The sequence below is a fragment of the Lepisma saccharinum genome, chromosome 25, assembly GCF_977018435.1.
Source record: "Lepisma saccharinum chromosome 25, izLepSacc3.1, whole genome shotgun sequence".
Lineage (NCBI taxonomy): Eukaryota > Metazoa > Arthropoda > Insecta > Zygentoma > Lepismatidae > Lepisma > Lepisma saccharinum.
The window spans coordinates 23,242,969-23,263,893 of record NC_139253.1 but is presented as its reverse complement, the minus strand read 5'-3'; the positions used below and the strand labels follow the sequence as shown (position 1 = coordinate 23,263,893).

General features: G+C 40.4%; 1 protein-coding gene across 6 annotated transcripts in view; it reads right to left on the bottom strand.

The window, feature by feature from the left end:
• The window catches only part of sm (heterogeneous nuclear ribonucleoprotein L), a 190,730-nt gene that overhangs the window by 166,590 nt on the left and 3,215 nt on the right, over positions 1–20,925 (bottom strand). For 4 of the 6 annotated variants that reach the window (XM_083111488.1, XM_083111489.1, XM_083111491.1 and 1 more), the window contains exon 2: positions 16,245–16,307. The exons of the other annotated variants lie outside the window; for them this stretch is intronic. In XM_083111488.1, coding sequence (XP_082967614.1) covers positions 16,245–16,307 — 63 coding nt within the window. The remainder of the gene's footprint in view (positions 1–16,244; positions 16,308–20,925) is intronic. 6 annotated transcript variants of the gene reach the window in all.

Genomic DNA, 20,925 nt, shown 5'->3' with positions numbered 1-20,925 from the left:
AAGAGTATCTGACTACCATGCGAAGAGACCTGAGTTCGATAACCGGCGGAGGAGCGCCCACCCAGCGTCATATAAAGTGGGTACCTGGAGGAAACTGGGGGGGGGGGTAAAGGTGGCCAGGGGCGTGGTGCTGATCATATCACGCCGGCCTTCGGCAGTGATCAAGAAAGTGTGGGGTCCTAACTCCATACCCCCTATACGCCTTCATGGCGTTGTGCAAAGCACAGGGGAGCCCTTTAATTTTTACTTTATGCGTCTCCACCGGGTATCAAACAAGGGACTCCTTGATTACAAGGCGACGACCTTACCACAACACCGCGAGCTGTGTATCGTAACAAAAAAGTAATATTAGTTAAACGTGGTGTTACTAGACACTATTTTGAAAATTGGATTAGGAGCGAGCATTTAGATATATTCTATGAACAGAAAGTAGAGAGCTAAGCACGTTTACACCCGTGAGGATTTTGATAATATATTTTGCAGATACTGGATTGGCTTCCTTTATTTCACCTGGCTTTTGTGCCACCTTTGGCTAATTGCGAAGATGTGGATGAGTGATATGATAAAATTAGTGGACACTCGCAGACATCCATTCGAACCCGAGACCCCTGGAGTCGTAGCGCGATGTGCCAACCACTCCGCCACGGGGGGTTACAGATAATTGAATATGTTCTTCGAGATAAAGCTGTGGATCACTATCAAGATGGGAGTTAATTATCTTATGTAAAACAACCATCCTCTAATTAACTTTATTTCATATTATCCCATGAATGATAGCATTCGTAGAGATCATGCATTGCTTCCTATGACGACCTTTAAAAAAACGGGGTGGGCATAAGCAACTCCTATACCGCGTTTGTTACAACCTGTCCCGGTTCCCGCGCTAGTTGATCGCTGGCTTTCTCGGTGCTGGAGAAAGTCAAAGCCAGGCAGCCAATTAAAATACGCAACGTGGCAACAGCGTCTACGTAAGCGCCTCTCTTCTGGCTACCATTCGCTCCTCGCTGTCCAGCAGACGATTTTTTCCTAGTTTCTCATTGGCACCGAAACTGTCGAGCGATCCCTAGCGCGGGAAACGGAACAGGTTCTAACAAACGCAGTGTAGGCACGTCACTAACATACAACAAGGAGCTAATTATAATAACTTGTAGCTCTAACGTGTACTTGGAAAATCCCGAACGTGACATTTATAACGAGACTCATTCATTTCAAACACAGTAAGTGGCAAGGAAAAACTTCATTTGCATGCATAACTGGACGGGGCCACAACGCAAAAGTTCCTACTGTGTGTGGGAATTTATGCTCACGCAAACTTTTTGTTGCTGCTGTTACCCCGCTCAGCTTACGGCCGAATCCAATAAGCAGGAGGAAATCGGAGAAACTGCAGTTCGGGTTACAACAGAAACTGGCGCCGAGCCCGAAAATCCGCACCCTCTCTCCACCTGAAAGATCGATAATCTTCTCAGCCCGACCCACCCAGGTGCTTTACCCTGCTCTGGAGTTCCGTCCGTGTCATCTTCAGATATTTCAAAGCCAGCCGCTGTCAGCCCTGGACGGCATTTTGGGAATGAATTCCACAGCCAGGCAAGGGTCAAACTTCAAGAACAATGCAAGGCGTCGACGAATCTCTGCAGTGTGAAACTCTTTCGCATCCATCTCGATTGGCTCTGTGCAGGACAAGCTTTCCACGTGTAAATAATGCCACGTGCGCTCCTCTCAAGGGATATTAATAGGTTGCAAGATGTCTGAGCATGGATAAATGAACACTTCAGCCTTTGAAAGAAAGGTGGTTATCAACCCGTAACATTATTAATAACCAGGGAACGGATTTATATGTAAATATATATTTATGTATGAAGCTGAAATCAGTTATATTTTGTATAATCTTTGCGCATCATGGCATGTAGGCTCGAAAAATGCACTTTTTTATTTTCCATTATTACACATATATTAGGTTTTGGCTCATATTTTACATATTTTAGTTATTTTTACATATTATACCCATATTTGAAAACATTTCTCAACATATACTCCATATTCGCGCAATAACTACATGTCCCATATGACCGAAAGAGTTAGGTGAATTTCTTGCGAATAATCGACAAATTTGAAACACAACTTTAACAGACAACAGAAGGAATTTCACGTTCGACCACTTACAACAAAATTTTGTTATTCATGGTTTTGGAAACAGAATATGAAAACACATTTTATGTTGTTTTAGAATTAATGTCAACGTAAGCGTACTGTATTTTATGTGGCTTATATTAAAATGTATTTTTTATAATTTTAAGTCCATATTTAACTCCATATTTTGGTGAAAATAACTAAATATGTATGTACATATTTAGCATATTTTTACTACATATAAATCCGTTCCCTGATAATAACTAAGGCTCGGATTGCATTGGAAAATTCATGAACTGATAACGTGAATGAAAAAAGTTGATATTTTTCACCGCAAGAGATGCACTCAAATTTGTACAACGTATAATAATACTCTTATTCAATTAACAAAACAGTTTGTCAGAAAAAACAAAACGTACACCGAAACAAATAAAATTTGCTTCTGTTGCAGTACATACCATGTCAATGTGATTCACAGTGAACCACTAAATACATTGAGATAATTTTTATTATTTGAATCCCAAAACGTTTATCCCACAATTATAGCTCCTAACTCAATGAAAAAAAAACGTCATGTAAACGGGAAATATGTAATAAACTTTCGATTTTAATACATACGTTGTGGTTACCCGCCTGTCCCCACTTTCGAACCATGGTTGGTTGGTTGATTTGTTGTTTTAAGTCTACTTTATGCACAGTAATAGTAAATAGTGTTGCCCACGAGAGGAGACTTTGGCCTGTCTCGTCTCGAAAATATCCGTTTGTCTCATGACACATGGTCAATCTCGTCTAGTCTCGAATTTTTAAAAGCCTGTCCCGTCTCGTCCCGTGGACAACACTACACAGTAAGGCTAATCGGGAATGGACCTACAGTTTAAAGTGGAATCCGAACCACTTGTGCCTCCACAGAGTATCGAACCCGGGACCCCTTGGTTACAAGACTAAGACGCTACCACTGCGCCATCGGGGGACCCTTTTTGAACCATGGGTAAGGCATGAAGATTTCACTTCGTTCATACATTTCGCTATTCATCGCCATGGTTGTGATTAACCAATAAACGTAGAAAGCGAGATAAAGAAAACCATACAGCGAGTCAGAAAAATTTGTGAACCCCCATTTCATATCCAAAATTCGAACGGTGTACAAGTATTACATCAGGCCTGGTAATATTGCTTTCTACTTATGTTAATTATTAATACAATACAAACTTTACAGGAGGGTTAATACCTTCTATTTGTAATTTCCTTTAAAAATATGACTGATTTTATGAATGACATCACATGTTTATCCCGCATGACACCTATGAAAATAAAATTCGATGTGAAAAAATTATCCCATGAAAATATTTCTATCCGACGATGAGGTTGCGTGTGAATGGAAACTTCAAATTTAGCTTCAAATATTCCAGAAGGCAAGTTTCGGTTTAGCAGAGTCGAGACTTTCTGCTTTCAAGCCCACGTTACGCTCGAAGCTAACCGGGACTGCATCTACAGTATGAAGTGGAATCGGAACCATCGCGCACTTGCCTTCACCGGGAACTGAACCTTTGATTAAAAGGCAACAACGTTCAAAACAGAAACATACACTACTTACATGTTGTAAAAGCAACATTATTATTGATGCCCTACAATTCTAGACATTCCAAGCCTAAGAACAGAAGACTTCATTTATGCAGTTAACCAGTGCTCCATTTTCAAAAATCGTCCAGTAGCTCGAAATTGAGCACGATCTGAAACCTTTCAATTTCTACAATAGGATGTACCTCACATCCACTCAATAAATACTTCTGAAACTTCTGTAGCATGAAACTCTCCTTGGACACGACCAAATCTCCTCAAATAAATCAATGCTCCGGAAAGTTTCCTTCGGTACCCAATGAGAAGAAGTCAGTCTCCTGCGCATCAATAGAATGAGAAGTCAGTCAGTCTCCTGCGCATCAATAGAATGGAGTTTATTTTATAATTCAAATTAGTTCCCCTGTATATGTTAGCTACAATAATTGCACTGTTTAGATTCCCAACTTTATTCGGCTATCAAATGCAATATGGTACGCGTGTCAGATAAATTACAAACTCTGATGAAGTACTGCCGTTACGCTGCGAAGATATGAGATTATTAAAATATCGATAAAAATAACAACGGATCACAATTCTCACGACGCTGTTGAATACACTTCGAGAAATCATATATACTGTTGTCTCCATTCTAGAATCAAGCGTAGTAAGCAGTGGAAAGGGTAGCATGAGGGGAACGGGCAGTATACCTACCCGAGAATTAAAACAAGTCAGTGGGCGTTCATCCCGAAACACCTCTAGACCACGTTGGTGCATATTTTAGTTTACTACACCCCCTTGTGTGAGAAAATGGACAGGATAAGTGGAGAACTATTTATAGAAATACCCATTTTCTATGACGTCTCCGATTCAATCCCACTATAATCTTATCTTTACAAATATATCATGCATCCAACATGTTTCAGTTTCTCTTGTTCCCGCCCCCCCAGTATATGCAGGCTGACATAGGTGTACGCACGGGGGTGAAGGGACAGAGGAATCTTATCGTCGTCATTAAACAATATTAAACTCTTAAAGAAAAATTACATTTTCACGCCTATGAAAGTTCCAATCAATTACGACTTTAAGACACTAAAATGTGTCTCCGCGGGGACCGGAACGCCCTCGACTAAAATAAATACTATATCTGGACAGTCTAAAAGAAACAATGAACGTTTGGGTTAACTGGACTATCCGATTGCTCGCAAGTTTTCACCTTTGGCGCCTAGATGCTATGCATTAGTCTCTTCAGCCGTTCATAATGAGTTTCGTGCTTAGACACTGCCGTGTGCAAGGAAATTACATTTGTCTTTTGTTCATCTCTACATTGAATGCCGGGAACTGCACGAAGACACACTGAAAGACAGCACCACATCGGAAGCCGTGGAGAATAATAATATTCATTCTCTTAGAAACCTCCGCGCTTATGAAATTTCCACGCATCACTTTTGCGCTTTTCGGCGAGGCGCACCGCAGACGACGGAAACTTCCTTCTCGACTGTTCGCCAACCCCCCCCCCCTTAATAATCAGGGCTGGACCTACATTTTGAAGTGGGATCCAAACCACTATGCAATGCGCCTCAACCGGGTATCGAGTCCGGGACCCCTTTATTACAAGGCGACGACGTTCCCACTACGCCATCGGGAGGTCCCCTCAATAATGGAAACTTTTGCTAAACATTATACACACACAATAAATGAAACGGCCACTGGATGATTTCTTACAAGAATATTTGTGTCGCCCACCTCCTTGGCCAATTAACTTTCTATTTTTTTCCTAGTGTCGCAAAACGGCAGCCACAATGTTAAAATACAATTGAAACCTCCGGAAATACAAGCGTCGTTATTTTGTCTACAGTAACAGCACCCCGGGATATATACGATTTTCACGAACATCCAGATAGGCTCGCGACCCACAGTCTGTGAAACGCCCTTGACAACAGCTTCTAGCGCCAGTGAAATATAACAATCCTTATTCTATCAAACCAACCAGGATTAACAATCGAAGCTTAATGAAGAATGCATACCACACTGCAGAGAATGGTCAGTTCACCTTACTCACCAAAACCCAAATGTTTTGAATAAACAAATCATAACCTATTGTCATCATTCCTGCAAACTGACTACACATGCATAAACCAACGATTTTAAATGTGCATTCACACAATCATACGATAAGAATGTATCCTGCCACGCTATAAACACTGTCAGAATGGGTGCAATTATCTTTAGTTTGCTTCATTGGGTAATAAAGTACACTGAAACAAATGACTGCAAAAGCATCCGTTCAGGTGTGATCAATGAATCAGACTAATACAACTGCCAGCTGTACCTGGAGCCTACAGTCAGTCAACTGTTCTTCCCCTCAGGCACCTGCCAGGAAACGTTAAAAATACAAACGAGATAGCACACACATACCTACTATACAAGGTCACGGTAAACATACTTGTGTGTGAGCACCTACATGTCTGAGGTAATAGGGAACGGAGGAACGGTGTTGTCCACTTGAACCAGCTCTCATTTCATGTTTACCCGTACCGAAAAAAAGAAAGAAAAAAATAAGTCCAGTAGTTTCAAGGGTGTGGCGCGGTGAGCAACTGCGGTCCGTGTTGCCTCATGGTTTCGTTACTACGTAATAATGCAGCAATGTAAGGTAAGGTAAAGTTCCCGCGCAATGCAAGGCAAGGAAAAGTTCCCGCTCATATAGCACCGTGCCTACAAGGCACATTTAGGGGATGTGGGGGTAGGGCCCCACACATTCTCGATCCCGACCATTTTGGAGGTGTTGTGATCAGCAACACGCTTTACCCCCCCCCCCCCCCGCCAGGTACCCAGTAATTTGAGGCTCGGTGAGCACAGAGCCGCTTTATGTGGGGACAAGGCAAGAAAATTCCAACCTTGGACCACCCACCCCGGGTCTCCGAAATGACATTGGAATCGGGGCTCTCATTAGATCTGATTTTATTCTTATTTAGCGCAGTTTTCTGCTATTTTTGACTAATCGCGACGATGAGGATGAGTGATATGATGAAGGGACACTCAAAGAATGCCCATGTCACGACAAGGATTCTAACCCGGGATCCATTACGTCGTATCGCGCTTCGCTAACTACTCGGTCATGGAAGTAAGCAGACCTCATACTACATAGTCTGGCCATAAATACTGTTACACACTATTTTGTGAATAACTTTAATATGGTTTCAGATTTTTAAATGTTCTTTTCGTATGTTACACTTACATATATTACACACAAGTAGCACCAATCAGTTTTCAAAATGCCCATTTTTTGCCGTCACACAGGCTCGAAGTCTCCCTGGCCAGGCATCTATTGCAGCACGGATGGTGTTGATGGGAAAGTCCGCCCCTGCTGCTATGAAGGACCGCTTTTAACTTTCAATTATATGGTGCCTCTTCTTGCAGACAGTCCCCTCTAGCACCGACCACAGTTTGTGGTCCAGGGTATTGAGATCAGGGCTATCAGATGGCCAATCAAAAGTGGAGATGAAATCGAGTACACTGGTCTCGTCACCGTCGTGTCATCCTTGCCTTATGAGCTGGGCCAGAATATTTCTTGAACATCCAGGATTCACTGCGAAACTGTTTGGTTCAACAGTGTCACGAGAGGGTCCAGCACACTTTGCACACACACTTTCGGACGGCTTTTAAGCCCTTTTCTCGAAAATGAGGCCTGGTGGAAATCTCATAGCTCACCCCCCACAAACCATGACTGATGAGGCCTGGTAGCATCTCCGATTTTTGCGAACTCTCTAACAACCCTCTCGAGAGTTTGAAGCATACAGCCTTTCATTTTGGCGGTTAAAACTTTATTCAGTGGTGAATAATTTCTTATCAGTGAAGAGAATCCTGCAATGTCCATTGGCAACGTTCCGCTGCAGGAGCCGTCTCGATTTCAGTTCCCTCTGCTTCTTCACTTGTGGCGTCAGGAAATTTCCAGTACCGGTAAGCTCCAATTCCAAGGTCTTCACTAAGTTCCCTGAACATTGATTGTTGTGAAATGTTCAGCTCCTATGCCATTATCACTTGCTTCCTCATGGGATTTCGGCGGATGCGAGCCACCACTGCTTTAACAGCCGCCGTTGTTCATATGGTGTAAAGTCGACCAACTCTTGGGCGATCTTTCATGCTACCAGTCTCAGTGAATTTCTGGATTGTCTGATACACAAACCTTTTGCTGATCTTAGGGACTTTTAGGGGCTGGAAAATCTCCGTGAGTGACTTCCCAACCATATGCAGAGCAATTACGGCTACTCTGTTTTCATATTCACCCTGCTCCATGCTAAGCACAAGATACACGCTTGCTCTTTTACAGCTGAACTTCAGCACAAGCATGGTTCATTAGCCTGACTACAGGATTTGCAGTCCAAGCCGAAAGTTTGTAACAGTATTTATGGCCAGACTAGGTAGAATACGCAATTTATTGTCCGAAATCTATTATTGTTTGACATGTAAGCAGAGTATATTGGACGAGAAATAGTCGCCAAGATTGGCTTTATATGAACAGGACCAGATCTCCCGAGGCGAGAGTGTCTGAGACGAAAATTACTTCAACCATGACACTTAATTAGAAATATTAAGTGCATTATCTGATTCATATATCCGGTTTATCGTATTAGAAAGAAGTAAGCAAAGTAAGAAACGAGTGACAACTAAAATATATGGAGCAACAGCACTCCAAGGATCGGGGTCTACCAAGCAGCTTCATTGGGTGACGCATGGTGCTCTCTGTCATGGTCAGCGCAACGTATCCCATAGACGCAGTTTTCTGACTTCCGAGACCAGAATTCCCTATTTCTCTTCAAATAGCTTCCCAATTGTCCTCACGACGCCAATGCCAATTTTGGGGACTCCCACCTCGAATCGAACCCGAGACCAAAGGTGAGAGCGCTAACCATCAGGCTACTTGGGAGTTCAGGAGTGGCAGTTATTTTTTAAAATTAGTAACGGCAACCCTTACATTTTCATGTAACTGGTAACGAAATTAGAGTCATCAACCATGCGTTCTGGGTAGTTGAGGGCAAGTTTTGTATGCAATTCCGTAACACCATTCCCGTCCCTTATATTAGAGACTGAAGAGAACTTCTTGGTATTCGAGTTCTGAAGACAAGTTTTACGAAAATACGAAGTAGTTGATGAGGAAGTCCATTTAATTTCATTAACAAGATAGCTGAAGTCCAAGTACTTCACGACGAGTTCAGAAACCTGAACTCTCGATTCCCTTTATGGACTTTCCATATTGGCGCAGAGTTCACTTTCAACATCGGCAAAGAAGAATAAAGATGGCCTCCGTACATAGCAGCACGTTTGGAGGCCTTAGAAGAGGAAGCCAATCGACAATTCTCTGAAACTAAAGTTAACTTGTAGTGTACGAGTACTTCTTGGACGTGGGATGACGTCGTTCGTAATTAATCATGCAGTAGACTGTTTCCGTTCCCTTGTATACACGCACTGACTTCTCTGGAAAGAAGTGGCAGAAATGAAGGGCTTGAAAAGGTACCCATCTTAACGTAGTGTGTTGCATTAGATAACAAAATGTACTTTTTTAAAGCCTAATGCCTAACCTTGACATTTGTGCCCTAAGAGCTTCGTACTATTTCATCTAATTGTCATCGGAGCGATTCACCAAAGGTGGGAAAACAATGCAAAACTAGTAAGACAAAGATCAGTCAATGTAACCCCAAACATTGAGTTGGTGTTTTAAGTCCACTTTATGCACAGTAAGGCTAATCGGGACTGGACCTACAGTTTAAAGTGGGATCCGAACCACTTGAGCCTTCACCGGGTATCGAACCCGGGACCCCTTGATTACAAGGCGGCGACGCTACCACCACGCCATCGGGGAGGCCCGTAACCCCAAACATGGAACACAAAGATACACAGTCGAGTTTTATGTCGTATGGCATAACCATTCCCAGTGGTGATACCTAAAAGCTACCCACCAGCTAATCGTCATTGTGATTGCTAAAATATTACCAAGCTAAGGTCTGGATTACAGAATTGTAGGTTTTAACTCAGGCTGATTTTGACCCCTGACCTGCTGAAGTGTCCCAGGCTCCTTCCTTCCTAAAAAATATGTTTCTATGTGCATGCTGATGCAGTTGTTCACAAGTGAAAGAAAGGGGACCGCTGTGGGTGAAGTAACAAATAGAGGTCTCGTCGAAGATTTCTAATTACGAGAAACATTCAGATCCGCAAATACACGTATAATCATTGCCCCCCAAAAATCTCGAGATTGCAGCGATTCTAAACAATCCACACATTCCGGCAGCTGAAAGAGGAATCTCAAGCCTGCACAGAGCAACCGAGTTGCACATGGCTGCCTCACAAGAAGCTATGACTTGGGAAATTGAGTTTGGGACGGAACTTCTTGTTCTGGTAGGTACCCTACAGGTATCGATGTGCTCGCACTAGCTAGTCATTTCGGAGGAAAAACGCTGCAAAGTTTCGAAACTCTCCAACCGCGTCTCACAAGGCGAAGATATTGTTCAACTACCAAGTTGCTCGATGGTATTATGAAGTTTCTAGGTGTGATTGCTTCTTTTTATTAATTCGAGTAACTAATTACTACAATGTGTTTTTTAGGGTATTAAGTAGGAAGCTAATTTTTTCGCGATTATTTTCCTTTTGATAAATCTGTGTCACTTTCCCCAGTTCCCGCATCATTCGCCTTTTCGAAAAACAGCAGCATTTAAAGTATATATAAAACACCCCCCCCCCCCCCACTGTGTAGAACTATTGCGGGGGTACTTGAAACTAACAATAGCGAGCTCCGGTCTGGAAAGCCAGAAAACAGCGCAGCGATGAGACAAACTTTCGCCGTATCGTTCGTTAAACCCACAGGTGAAATTCACGAGAAGCCCCAAGAATTGCGTTTGCATATTTGGTAAGATCAAATGCAGTGGAGAATCAACACCTCCCTTCTATGGGCTTGAGTCCAATTTATGCACAGATAGGATAAAAGGGACCGGGCCTTCAGTTGAAAATGATATGCAAACCACTAATGTGCCTCCACCAGGTATAGAAACCGGAACCCCTTGATTACAAGGTTGCTCTTTTGGGAGATGTGGTGTTTCACTTTTAACGTTACGAAATAAATAATTGATTGATTGAGTTGGTGTTTTAAGACCACTTTATGCACAGTAAGGCTAATCGGGACTGGACCTACAGTTTAAAGTATGATCCGAACCACTGTGTGCCTTCATTACAAGGCGACGACGCTACCTCTGCGCCATCGGGCAGGCCTTACGAGAGAAATGAATTTCAGATGTCTCTTCGCCTATCATAAAATAGAACACGACCATAAAATGGTTGGCTTTTGTAGTAATGTCAGGGGACTTATGAATTGCTGCATAATCTTAAAATTTTACTCAACACATTTTTATTATCGATGTACACGAGAAACTTAACTCCGGTGAAAATAAAGTTTGAAAGCTTAGGACAACCAAATAACGAACGAAATTCTTTTGGGACACGACGAGGGTGGCACCGGAAAAGTTTGGCAATGAACATCCCCATTAGTGATTTTAACTAATACACTGGCAACGTTACTCAGATCAGTACGCAAGAATGTTGTCCAGGGGTTGGCATTTTCGTGCTTTGGGAGAGTCACCCCTTGCACTCCGGAAAAGCTCATGTCGAGTGTCGGACGCCTGTAGACGTTCTCGGCACCTACTCCCCACCACCTTCTTCCCTGATATTTATCCATGCACCTCCAATAGTAGATTCTATATAGTCTTCAAGGTGCTCTCGCATTCTTAACATACCAACCGAGTTGTGACAAATGCCTTCTCATCCTCCCAACTAAGTATAATAATCCATCTCCCCCACAGAGCACCGTGTGTGTTGTGGCCGTAGGTAAGGGTTTGACGGATTTCCTCACTTGGCGTGGACTTCGATCGCTTGCTTCTTTGTCTGGAAGTTGAATCATCGGCCATCGGCCTTGGCCTTTGTTGGTGCCTTTTCTTCTTTTCCCCACCGCACCTACCCAAGGCGGTGCTTGCACTGGTGGGTGTGGGCAGGAGAGCCTGTACCGACGGACTCGAAACAGAGCATTGGGAAGTTGACCTTGAAACAAGGCGGGCATTGTAAGGTCATGCAACAGATTTACTGGATTTTGCATGGCGTCAGAAGTGCCTACCCAGAATGCGTAGCCGATGTTCAGTGACAATTCTTCAACTTGTGTGTTTATTAGTTGAATAGTTGCTGACAAAGCGTCTTGGTGAAGGTAGGCTCAAGTGCTTACAGTGCAACAATGTCCAGCACAGTCGCTCATGTTGTTATTCGCTCGATGTTTTGTGAAATGATCATTCACGAGCTCAGGCGAAACTAAAATGAAGCTTAAACATGCGGTTTGAAGGCAAGGTTTGACGTACTACAAATCCGGCGCGGCAAGCTTTTACACTTTCAGACGCGTCGGCGTCTAGTGTGTGTGTGTCTATGCACTTGATTGATTAAATTGTCAAGTCCACTTTATGCACAGAAAGGCTAATCGGGACTGGACCTACTGTTTAAAGTAGGATGCGAACCACTGTGCCATGTGCTTCCACCTGGTATCGAACCCGGAACCCACTCATTACAAGGCAACATTACCAATGTGTGTTCACGTAAACATACATTTCGACGGTGCTTTCTTCTCTTTCTGGCGGTATGCAACGGTATTTACCGGCACCTTTATGTAGGTGAGAATATAACTAAGGATATTTTATTGTGAGGAAAGAAATGTGTATAACTACATTGATGCACGATCATCTACGAACATAGAGCACGACACTTTTGAGTAATTCTTATAATGAACAGAATAACAATAACAAATCAAACTGAAGAGTACCCGAGCCTTTTTTTCGAGAAAAAATGTACTGCTTTTCGGTATTATACACGTTCCATGTCTGGGCTTCCCTGATGACGTAGTGGTATCGCCGCCGCCTTGTAACCATGGGCGTCGTATTCGAACAGAATACAATCAAAGTAAAAATGCATTGGATCGAAAATATTGAGTGAAAAATACAGGAACAAGGTTATATTCTACCATGTCATCCAAAGAACAGATGGTTCCACAGTTTTGAAAATTTAATAATTACAGTTGTAGGTTGAGTTCAGTTGGTGTTTTAAGTCCACTTTATGCACAGTAAGGCTAATCGGGACTGGACCTATAGTTTAAAGTGGGATCCGAACCACTTGTACCTTCATCGGGTATCGAACCCGGATACAGTTGTAGGTGAAAGGTCACACAACACAGTATGAAAAAAAAAAAAAGTTAATGCCTTTTCTCGAACGAAACGTGCAAAGGTTAATATCAAAACGCATTCAGATACTAACTGCATAAAATGCAAAAGAAATACTGGAAAATAGTTGTGCTAGTATTCACTCGTTTGGTGGATCGTCTCTCCACATTTATATAATAATAATTACTATTCTTTTTATTTTGAATAAAATTTGTTTTTATTAGTTTATAATATTTATTATTGTATAATGACATTTATAAACGTGATTATAATACTCAGTTATTTTTTTGCCATTCAACTTTTATCACTTGCCCGACAACCCCCCCCCCCCCCGCCAAAATATTTTGGCGACGCCCATGCTTGTAACCAAACGGTCTCTGGTTCGAGTGGTGGAGGCACAAGTGCTTCGGAAACCACTTTGAACTGTAGGCCCAGTCGGGATTTGCCTTTCTGTACATAAAGTGGACTTAAAAACAAATTCAACAACTTCCCGCATCTTCCGAGGGAATGGGTGAGATTACTCTACAGACAAGGCAAACAATGTACTCTCGTGTTCAGCCAAGTTCATATAAAGCTGATGAGGTAATATTTATATAACACATTGGAAACTAACAAGTATTCTTATTATATCCATGGATCGACTCTTCTACTCGATACACGAGATAAGCGAATATTACTTTTTCAGATCTCATATCAATCATATAATGACAAGGTCAACATTCGAAATTGGAAAGGACGGGGAGTTATTCGTGAAACCTCTATCCTTTGGATTACGTGTATGAAAAAAACAAGTGTTGTTGTCTCTGTATCTTTCCCAAATATGCACTTTTGTATGGTTTTTAGGTATATGCTAAATGTAACTGCTTCCCGTCGCACCAAATCTATTTTCATGGCGACGACTCTCCTCTAAAGTTATGCCCATCCCTTCAAGTGTCAACAATGAGTGAAGACTACAGAAACAAAGAAAACCACGAATATTTTGATCAATGAAGCTCACTCATCTTACCGAAGTTCGACAATGAATGCCTAGAAAATGCCGGCCAGTAAATTAGCATATATAGATCAATTCGAAATGAACGCAGTTTCGACGAAATGCTAAAAACTTGCATAGGATAACCGTGAACGTACGCTTCCTGTCAAGACGAATTAACGAGCACCAAGAACCCTTGGTAATAGTAGTCTCGTGTTTCCAATCATCTAATGAGTTTGCGAAAATAGCGCCAACAAAAATTCAATACCTGATAAACCAAAGCCGGTGTGTGCTTCACCTAATCCCGCTATGAAAACTACTGATTGGAAGAAAGACTCTCGGAGAAGCAATGATGCACGGCTTGACAAGTGGTTTCACGAGGTGATTAATGATGCAGATGGGAGGATATTTTAGTTTAGCTCGACACAGGAAATAATTTACACATTTCTTTCTCGGCATAAGTAGATAAGCATATTCTTAATCACCTAATAGATTGGCAAATCTCACTTTACGTGCACCTTATGCTCTGGTAGATTAAAAAGGACTAGACCTACAGTTTGAAGTGGGATCCGAAGCAATGGGTTATGTGCCTCCAAAGGTATCGAACCCAGGACCACTGCTACCAATCATCATCAATACATAGGCAGTGAATCATAGTATGTCCATAAGGGTGGGATGATAAAGCCTCGATCTTGGGCATCTCCGGCTTCCCTCTCAATAAAAACGAGGACGAATGAGCCCCAGCTATATTCTTCAAGGACATGTTAAGAAAAATTCCACCAGAGATGACACTCCAGGAATCGAACCTGGGTCTCTCTAATGACTATAAAGCACCTTACCGAATGAACGACTACTAGTTAAAGCACATTTTTAACACATCACAGTAGGATTGGTTCTTAACGTTACACCAAACTCATGGTTTAGAAAATGGAAGATATGACTATTGATGGAAAGCACCAGAAGATGTATAAAGCCAACAGAAAATTGTCAATACCTACATGTGCAGCTGGTCCCCATTCAGATTTCTAAAATTGGCAATTTGCATGCCACTGACAGCTAAAATAGAGCAATTCCTTCCCAATGGGACACTTCAAATTCTCACAAAGTGTAGCTTTTATTTAGTTTTTACAGTGAAACAGATAAATATGCGTCGACAACGCATATTTTTTCACTGAATGTATCCCAACTAAGAAGGAAATAATAGTACACCACTGTTAAATAATGGTGAACTTGTGCACTGCACTAATTGGTCCAAATCCTAACTAAAGGAGAGTATGAAATAGATTCAAACTTTGGCCGCCTACTTAATTCCTCAGAACAAGATAGATTGACAATCTGGTCTTCATATCACCTCCATTCTGGAAACCAAAGTGTTACTAACATTTCAAACTGTTTACTACAAAATGAAACAGTAAAACCCATCAAAATGCAGAACCAAGAGAAGAAATTAATCTTACTAGAATATGTAATGAACAGACAGCTGAAAGACTGATTAATTTGATTTGAAAACTCATGCATTAACATGCTCAAAACAGCAAATATCAACTGTTACCCAACATTTAAAATGATTCTCACTTAAAAATAAGGATTTGTAAACAGATCAAGATGGCAAGTTTTCTAAATGCACTAGGAAAACCTTAGAAATCCGAACATGTAATGGTTCAAATAAGTGAATTCTGAACTACCAGTAGAATTACATGCAGGAATATACTCTCAAGCTTACAATTCTCTACTTGACTGACCTACAAAAAATAAAAAATAGCAATACTAGAACTAACAAAAAGTTATCCAGATCAGCTTGTATTGTTTTCGCAAAACAAACTAAGTCCAAATGCTCTCAATAAGTAGTACCCACTGATTTATCAGCAACTGGATTACTTGTATGATTACTTATATAATGTTGGATACAAATACTATAATAAAATTCTCCACAAAAAAGTGAAATTTAGATCAAAATCCACTTTAAGCAGCAGTACTTTGCCAACGAATATGTATCTAAAAAATTAGTACCATACTCAGGACTATGAATTTCTTGCACTATGAATTTCTTAAACTTCATGCAATAATGTATGAAAAGATCACTAGAATATACAATCAATAAAAAAAAAACTACTTCAAATATAAAACCTGTTAAATGTCCGTAAATATAAGCACAAAATAATATAATAAAAACAGATATCATGAGAAGTGCAAAACACACGTGACAAACAAGTAAGTAAATGCAAAAATTTTCACACAAGACAAAATGAAAAGTGCTTGGCATGCAAGAAGAAAAGACAAATCCAAAGGAAACATAAAACAATGGAGATATTTCAGGCGTAATCATTATCTGAAAGTAGAAGTATCAACAATACCTCATTTTTGCCTTCCATGGGTTTGTTTTGTAGTACAGAAGAATTAGGATTTTCATTACCAAGCTGGAAAGACAGATGACTTACTATAAAGGGCTGGCTTATATAAGATGCAGTATGAGTAAAGAGGTAGTGAAATTATTTCAAACCTTTCAACAATAGACAGTAAGAATTTTACTCTTATGTAATTTTATCTAATGCTAATAAATATCCCAAAGAACTTACAAGCCAAAATTAAAATAAAAGCATGCATGAGCTTTCCAAGCAAAAGTCTGTTGACTTGTTAAATCACATTCACAAAATTTTCGCATTATGCTACATACTATGTTACTCTATGCTGGATCATACAGAAATCACCAAATTACCACATGTGGGCCATAACTAAACTTTTATTTTATGAGAATACCAATGGTACGATAAGATATATCCTCGACTCTACTTTATTTTGAAATACCAGCAACACACTACAATCCTTAAAGCAAAGTGATTAAAAAATAAGTTCCATCAGAGAGAGAACATTATACCACTAAACTTTAGGAACAAAACTACATTCCCTTCCATTACTGTCTATTAACATGGACTAGATTCCTTCTACAGAAAGTTGCCCAATATGCCACTTCATAGATTCTACCTGTGCATTTCATTACACATTTTCCCTGCACTCAATACAAGCCCTACCACGCTCTGTCGAAATTTAAATGCACTTTGCTCAATTTAGGTTTATCTCAACTTCCAAACTTTGGCTTCTGGTACACAAAAATGCATCCTTGTTTTCTACTAACAAAAAATAATGAAAATATATAATGTAATAAGATAAAAAAAGTCAGGGTTTCCAAACCTCCATTCTACCTAGGTTCTTGGATTAAACACAAATATACTATATTTTGAGAAACATCCCGCTTTTATCAGGAGATTGAGCAAGAAACCGGGATCATTGTTATCCCAGGAAATGCCAGTCCTATGGATGTCTGTTCATTCGGACTCTTGCACCATTGCCATCCACACACCCTCCCCGGTCTTTGGGAAGCCTGCAGAGAGGAATGGGATTGGATTCCAATTCCCACTCTCCAACGTGGTTTGCTACGATGGAAACTCCAATATATGTGATAGTCCACAATGCTGGTGGTCTGATAGAACACAACCTGTAGTGGTGGCATGGCATTTCATGAGGTCAGTACACATAGAAAGTTGTTTGGATATATCCTGAACAGCCTTCTGTATATTTATACATGAAATGCAAGTATGCTCCTCGACAGCATATGTTGTACTTACTCTACCCCAGCATAGGGGTTACACTGACAGAGAGAAGCAAGTTCCAAGTTCTCAAGCCTTCCTCCACTTTCCATCATTTAACAGCAGGGGCAGAGGAAGAGGCATTCTCCCCTTGCCTTTCTCAACCTGATACCTTAATTGATCCCATTGTCATACACCTGGGCATTAAGACAGTACCAAGAGAAAGACAGGCTCATTTAGCTAAGAAAGCCAATAACAGAGACTATAGTCTAACCACAGGCAAAAGAGCCTGCACAGACCCACAACTCTTGTGTGGATGGGAGGGGCAGAGTGCAGCATGCTTCCTTGTGGCTCGAGTTGACTGGATGAAGTGAAAGGTGTGTGAAGAATTCTGGACAAAGGATATATATTCTTGTGGAAGCTCTACAGAAAGCTTTTGATTCAATCATGGCACATACTGTGGGTTCAGCATAAGGGATGAGGCTATCATACACTGGAACAGCCTGTACTACTTCACAATAAGTAATTGTTGGCACCAATCACACTTGCTTTGTACTTGAGTGCTAAGCATGCACTCAGAAACCTCCCAGCAAGCAGGGATCTACCCAATGGCATAGCGGTAGTGCTAGACACCTTGTGATCAAGCGAAAACCCTCCAATTCTTAACACAGTGGTTTGTTTATATCCAGCATTAACTGTAGATCCTGAGCATAAGGTGGACTTGAACCCATAGCAGCAGAGGTTTATATATGCAACATTCATTTTAGGTCAAGCGAGGCTATAACGATTAAATCTGAAGCTTAAAATGGGATTCAAATAACTAAACTGAACTCCGACTGGGGAATGAAAATTGATTTGAAATAAATAACACAAAAGTTTCCTGACATCAAATCAACATTCTCAGGTTGAAAAATTAAATGATGGATCATCAAATTACTCCTGAATGTATTATTCTAGTACTACTTTTCCTTGCCAAAAGTAATATGTATCCCTCTCCCATGGACATTTATTTTTGAGTAGGTCAAAGTGTGGGTCACCTGTTCTCCACTGAATGACAGAAGCAATAATATTATAATAACCTGCTTAATGCCCCTATAATTATTGTACTTGTATTTTACATTACAACTGACGAAAGGAACGCACACTCGTGCATAACCAAATATAAAGAGTGTTTGATGACATCTCAATTACACATACACAATGCCTGAAATGGTTTGCCAAAATTTAGCACTTTATTTCTATCATTATAGGAATCTATACCCTCTTAACTTTTTGGTACTCTATGACATTACAAAAAGAATGCTAAAATTGTAGAAAACCATGAATTCTGCACTAATTTTGAAAAGAAAGAATCACACATTGGCCTACCTAAATGAGCATAAATGGCAAACACCAAAATATTTATACAAGAGACTCCAAATTTAGACACAAAATAGCACAACTACGAAACTTTATCCATAGAACTTTTCAAAATCTATATGCCTGTCATTCTTCTTGGATGCCTCTGCACATTGTTGGAGTGAGCTACTACCAGATGTGCTATGTACAACAGCTTTAGAAAACCAGTAACAAAATTGCTCTTCGGCAAGCAGGGACTGAGCTCCAATACAAATAACTAGATTCAGCATGCTGAAGTGGAAACAAAAAGCTTGAGCAGTTTCGGATTTAAAATGAACAAGTTTCAATTTGAGTAATTTGGGCTACGAAAGTCATAAATCCAACTAAGAAAAATTATGAAATGTCATCTTAAAACGTTTAATTTATTAACACAAGGCTAGATTAAAAGTAATTAAATTTTGCACTGAAGTGGCCTTCCTAAAGGCGGCTTAACTGGTAACAGCAGGAATAACTATGTAATAAATCATAATATATAGTTTTTAACATATCAGTGCAGAATGCTCATTACTCTGATTTAATGATACAGAAAAACACAAACATTAAATATGCCTTATAGAATCAGGTGGAACTTTGAATAAAGAAACTAACAATAATCAAGAAAAATTATGTTCTCATTTTGCACAAAAGTTAATTTATACTCACGGAGTTTTTAGGTCATGCATACATATGCTAATTACAATTGGACCTACAGATTAAAAGGGGAGCCAAACCACTGTATAATGAACTTCCCAGAGGTATCAAAGGTACTAAGGAGATCAATTTCATTGAATGATCCAAAATAAAGTTGCTGGTTCACAAACAAGGTTATCTACTAATGTGGCATGATCAATACCTACCTGACATGTCTGTTTGCTTATATAGTATATGGATGGCATTATTTTTTTTCATACTGTACCCTTACATAATTCGTAAACATCTCTACATATTTTGGCAGCGATGTTACTACGTTTGAAACTTCATTGTTGTTTCCACAGTAGACGATTTTCACAGAACCCGCTTCCAACCAGTATATCTCTTAATAAACAAGTCCAAACATGTGCCACTTTGCAAGTAAGAGCTTGCCCTGGTGTTATTATAGTAGTAAAAAAATTTAACTTTTGACAATTTAGCCCCCCCCCCCCCCAAATACTTCTTTCTGTGTTGAAGCGTATATGCATGTGTTGGTAAACAGGGGAAAACAAAAGTTCCATTAATACATTTTTTTTGTAAACGTGAGTGCCACTAGTAGCAATCCTCTGTTCTGACACAGGTCAATGATTTTTAAATTTCCTTTGGAAGAAGTAACATATTTTAGGCTGTATCTGGAAAAATCACTGGATTGACTAAAATATCCTCAAAGTTCTCATTCACTCTTATTGTTGCAATTAATTTAGATAAACTAAAGTAAAACAATGTCGCAGCCTTTCTTATTTCTATAAGAAATGTTTACTCCCGGAAACTAACTTAGGCAATACAAGTTAGTGATTGACAAACTTAGTGTGAGCACTGTATCATCTATTTAAAGTCTGCCCGACCAGAGAATGGACTTGAGGAAACCCAGACCTTCCGCCTCCAGTTCAAGGGAGGAAAAGCGGTTGCTACTGGTTGCTACATGCCTGATTTTTGTCCAGTCATACACGACACCTCTTCCTGTCAACAAGCACCCTTCGCTCGCATTTCAGGGAGAGGCAGGGAAACAGACCCAATCGCTTGCTATGCGGAGGCAAGGGTGCCACCAGTTTCGAAAACTACGAACGAAAAATTTGGCAACACAGAATACCACAAGAATTCCCCTCACCACGGCAACTTGACAAAGCCGATTGGTTCAGATGATCACGTGACCCTCCATGGCTTTCAACAGAAAAGACAAAAATTGAATTCCAAACTCCGTTCTTTGGCCGGATACACTGTAGTTATTCAAACTTCTCTTAAATTTTTAGATCCTGTATATACTTAAAATCCTGTAAAAACAAAACCATACCCAAAACCACCTTTTGGATTAGGGATGAATTTCTGAATCAGCATGTAAGCCAAATGGAGCACCATTGAGAATAAAAAAACACTGCACAACAAA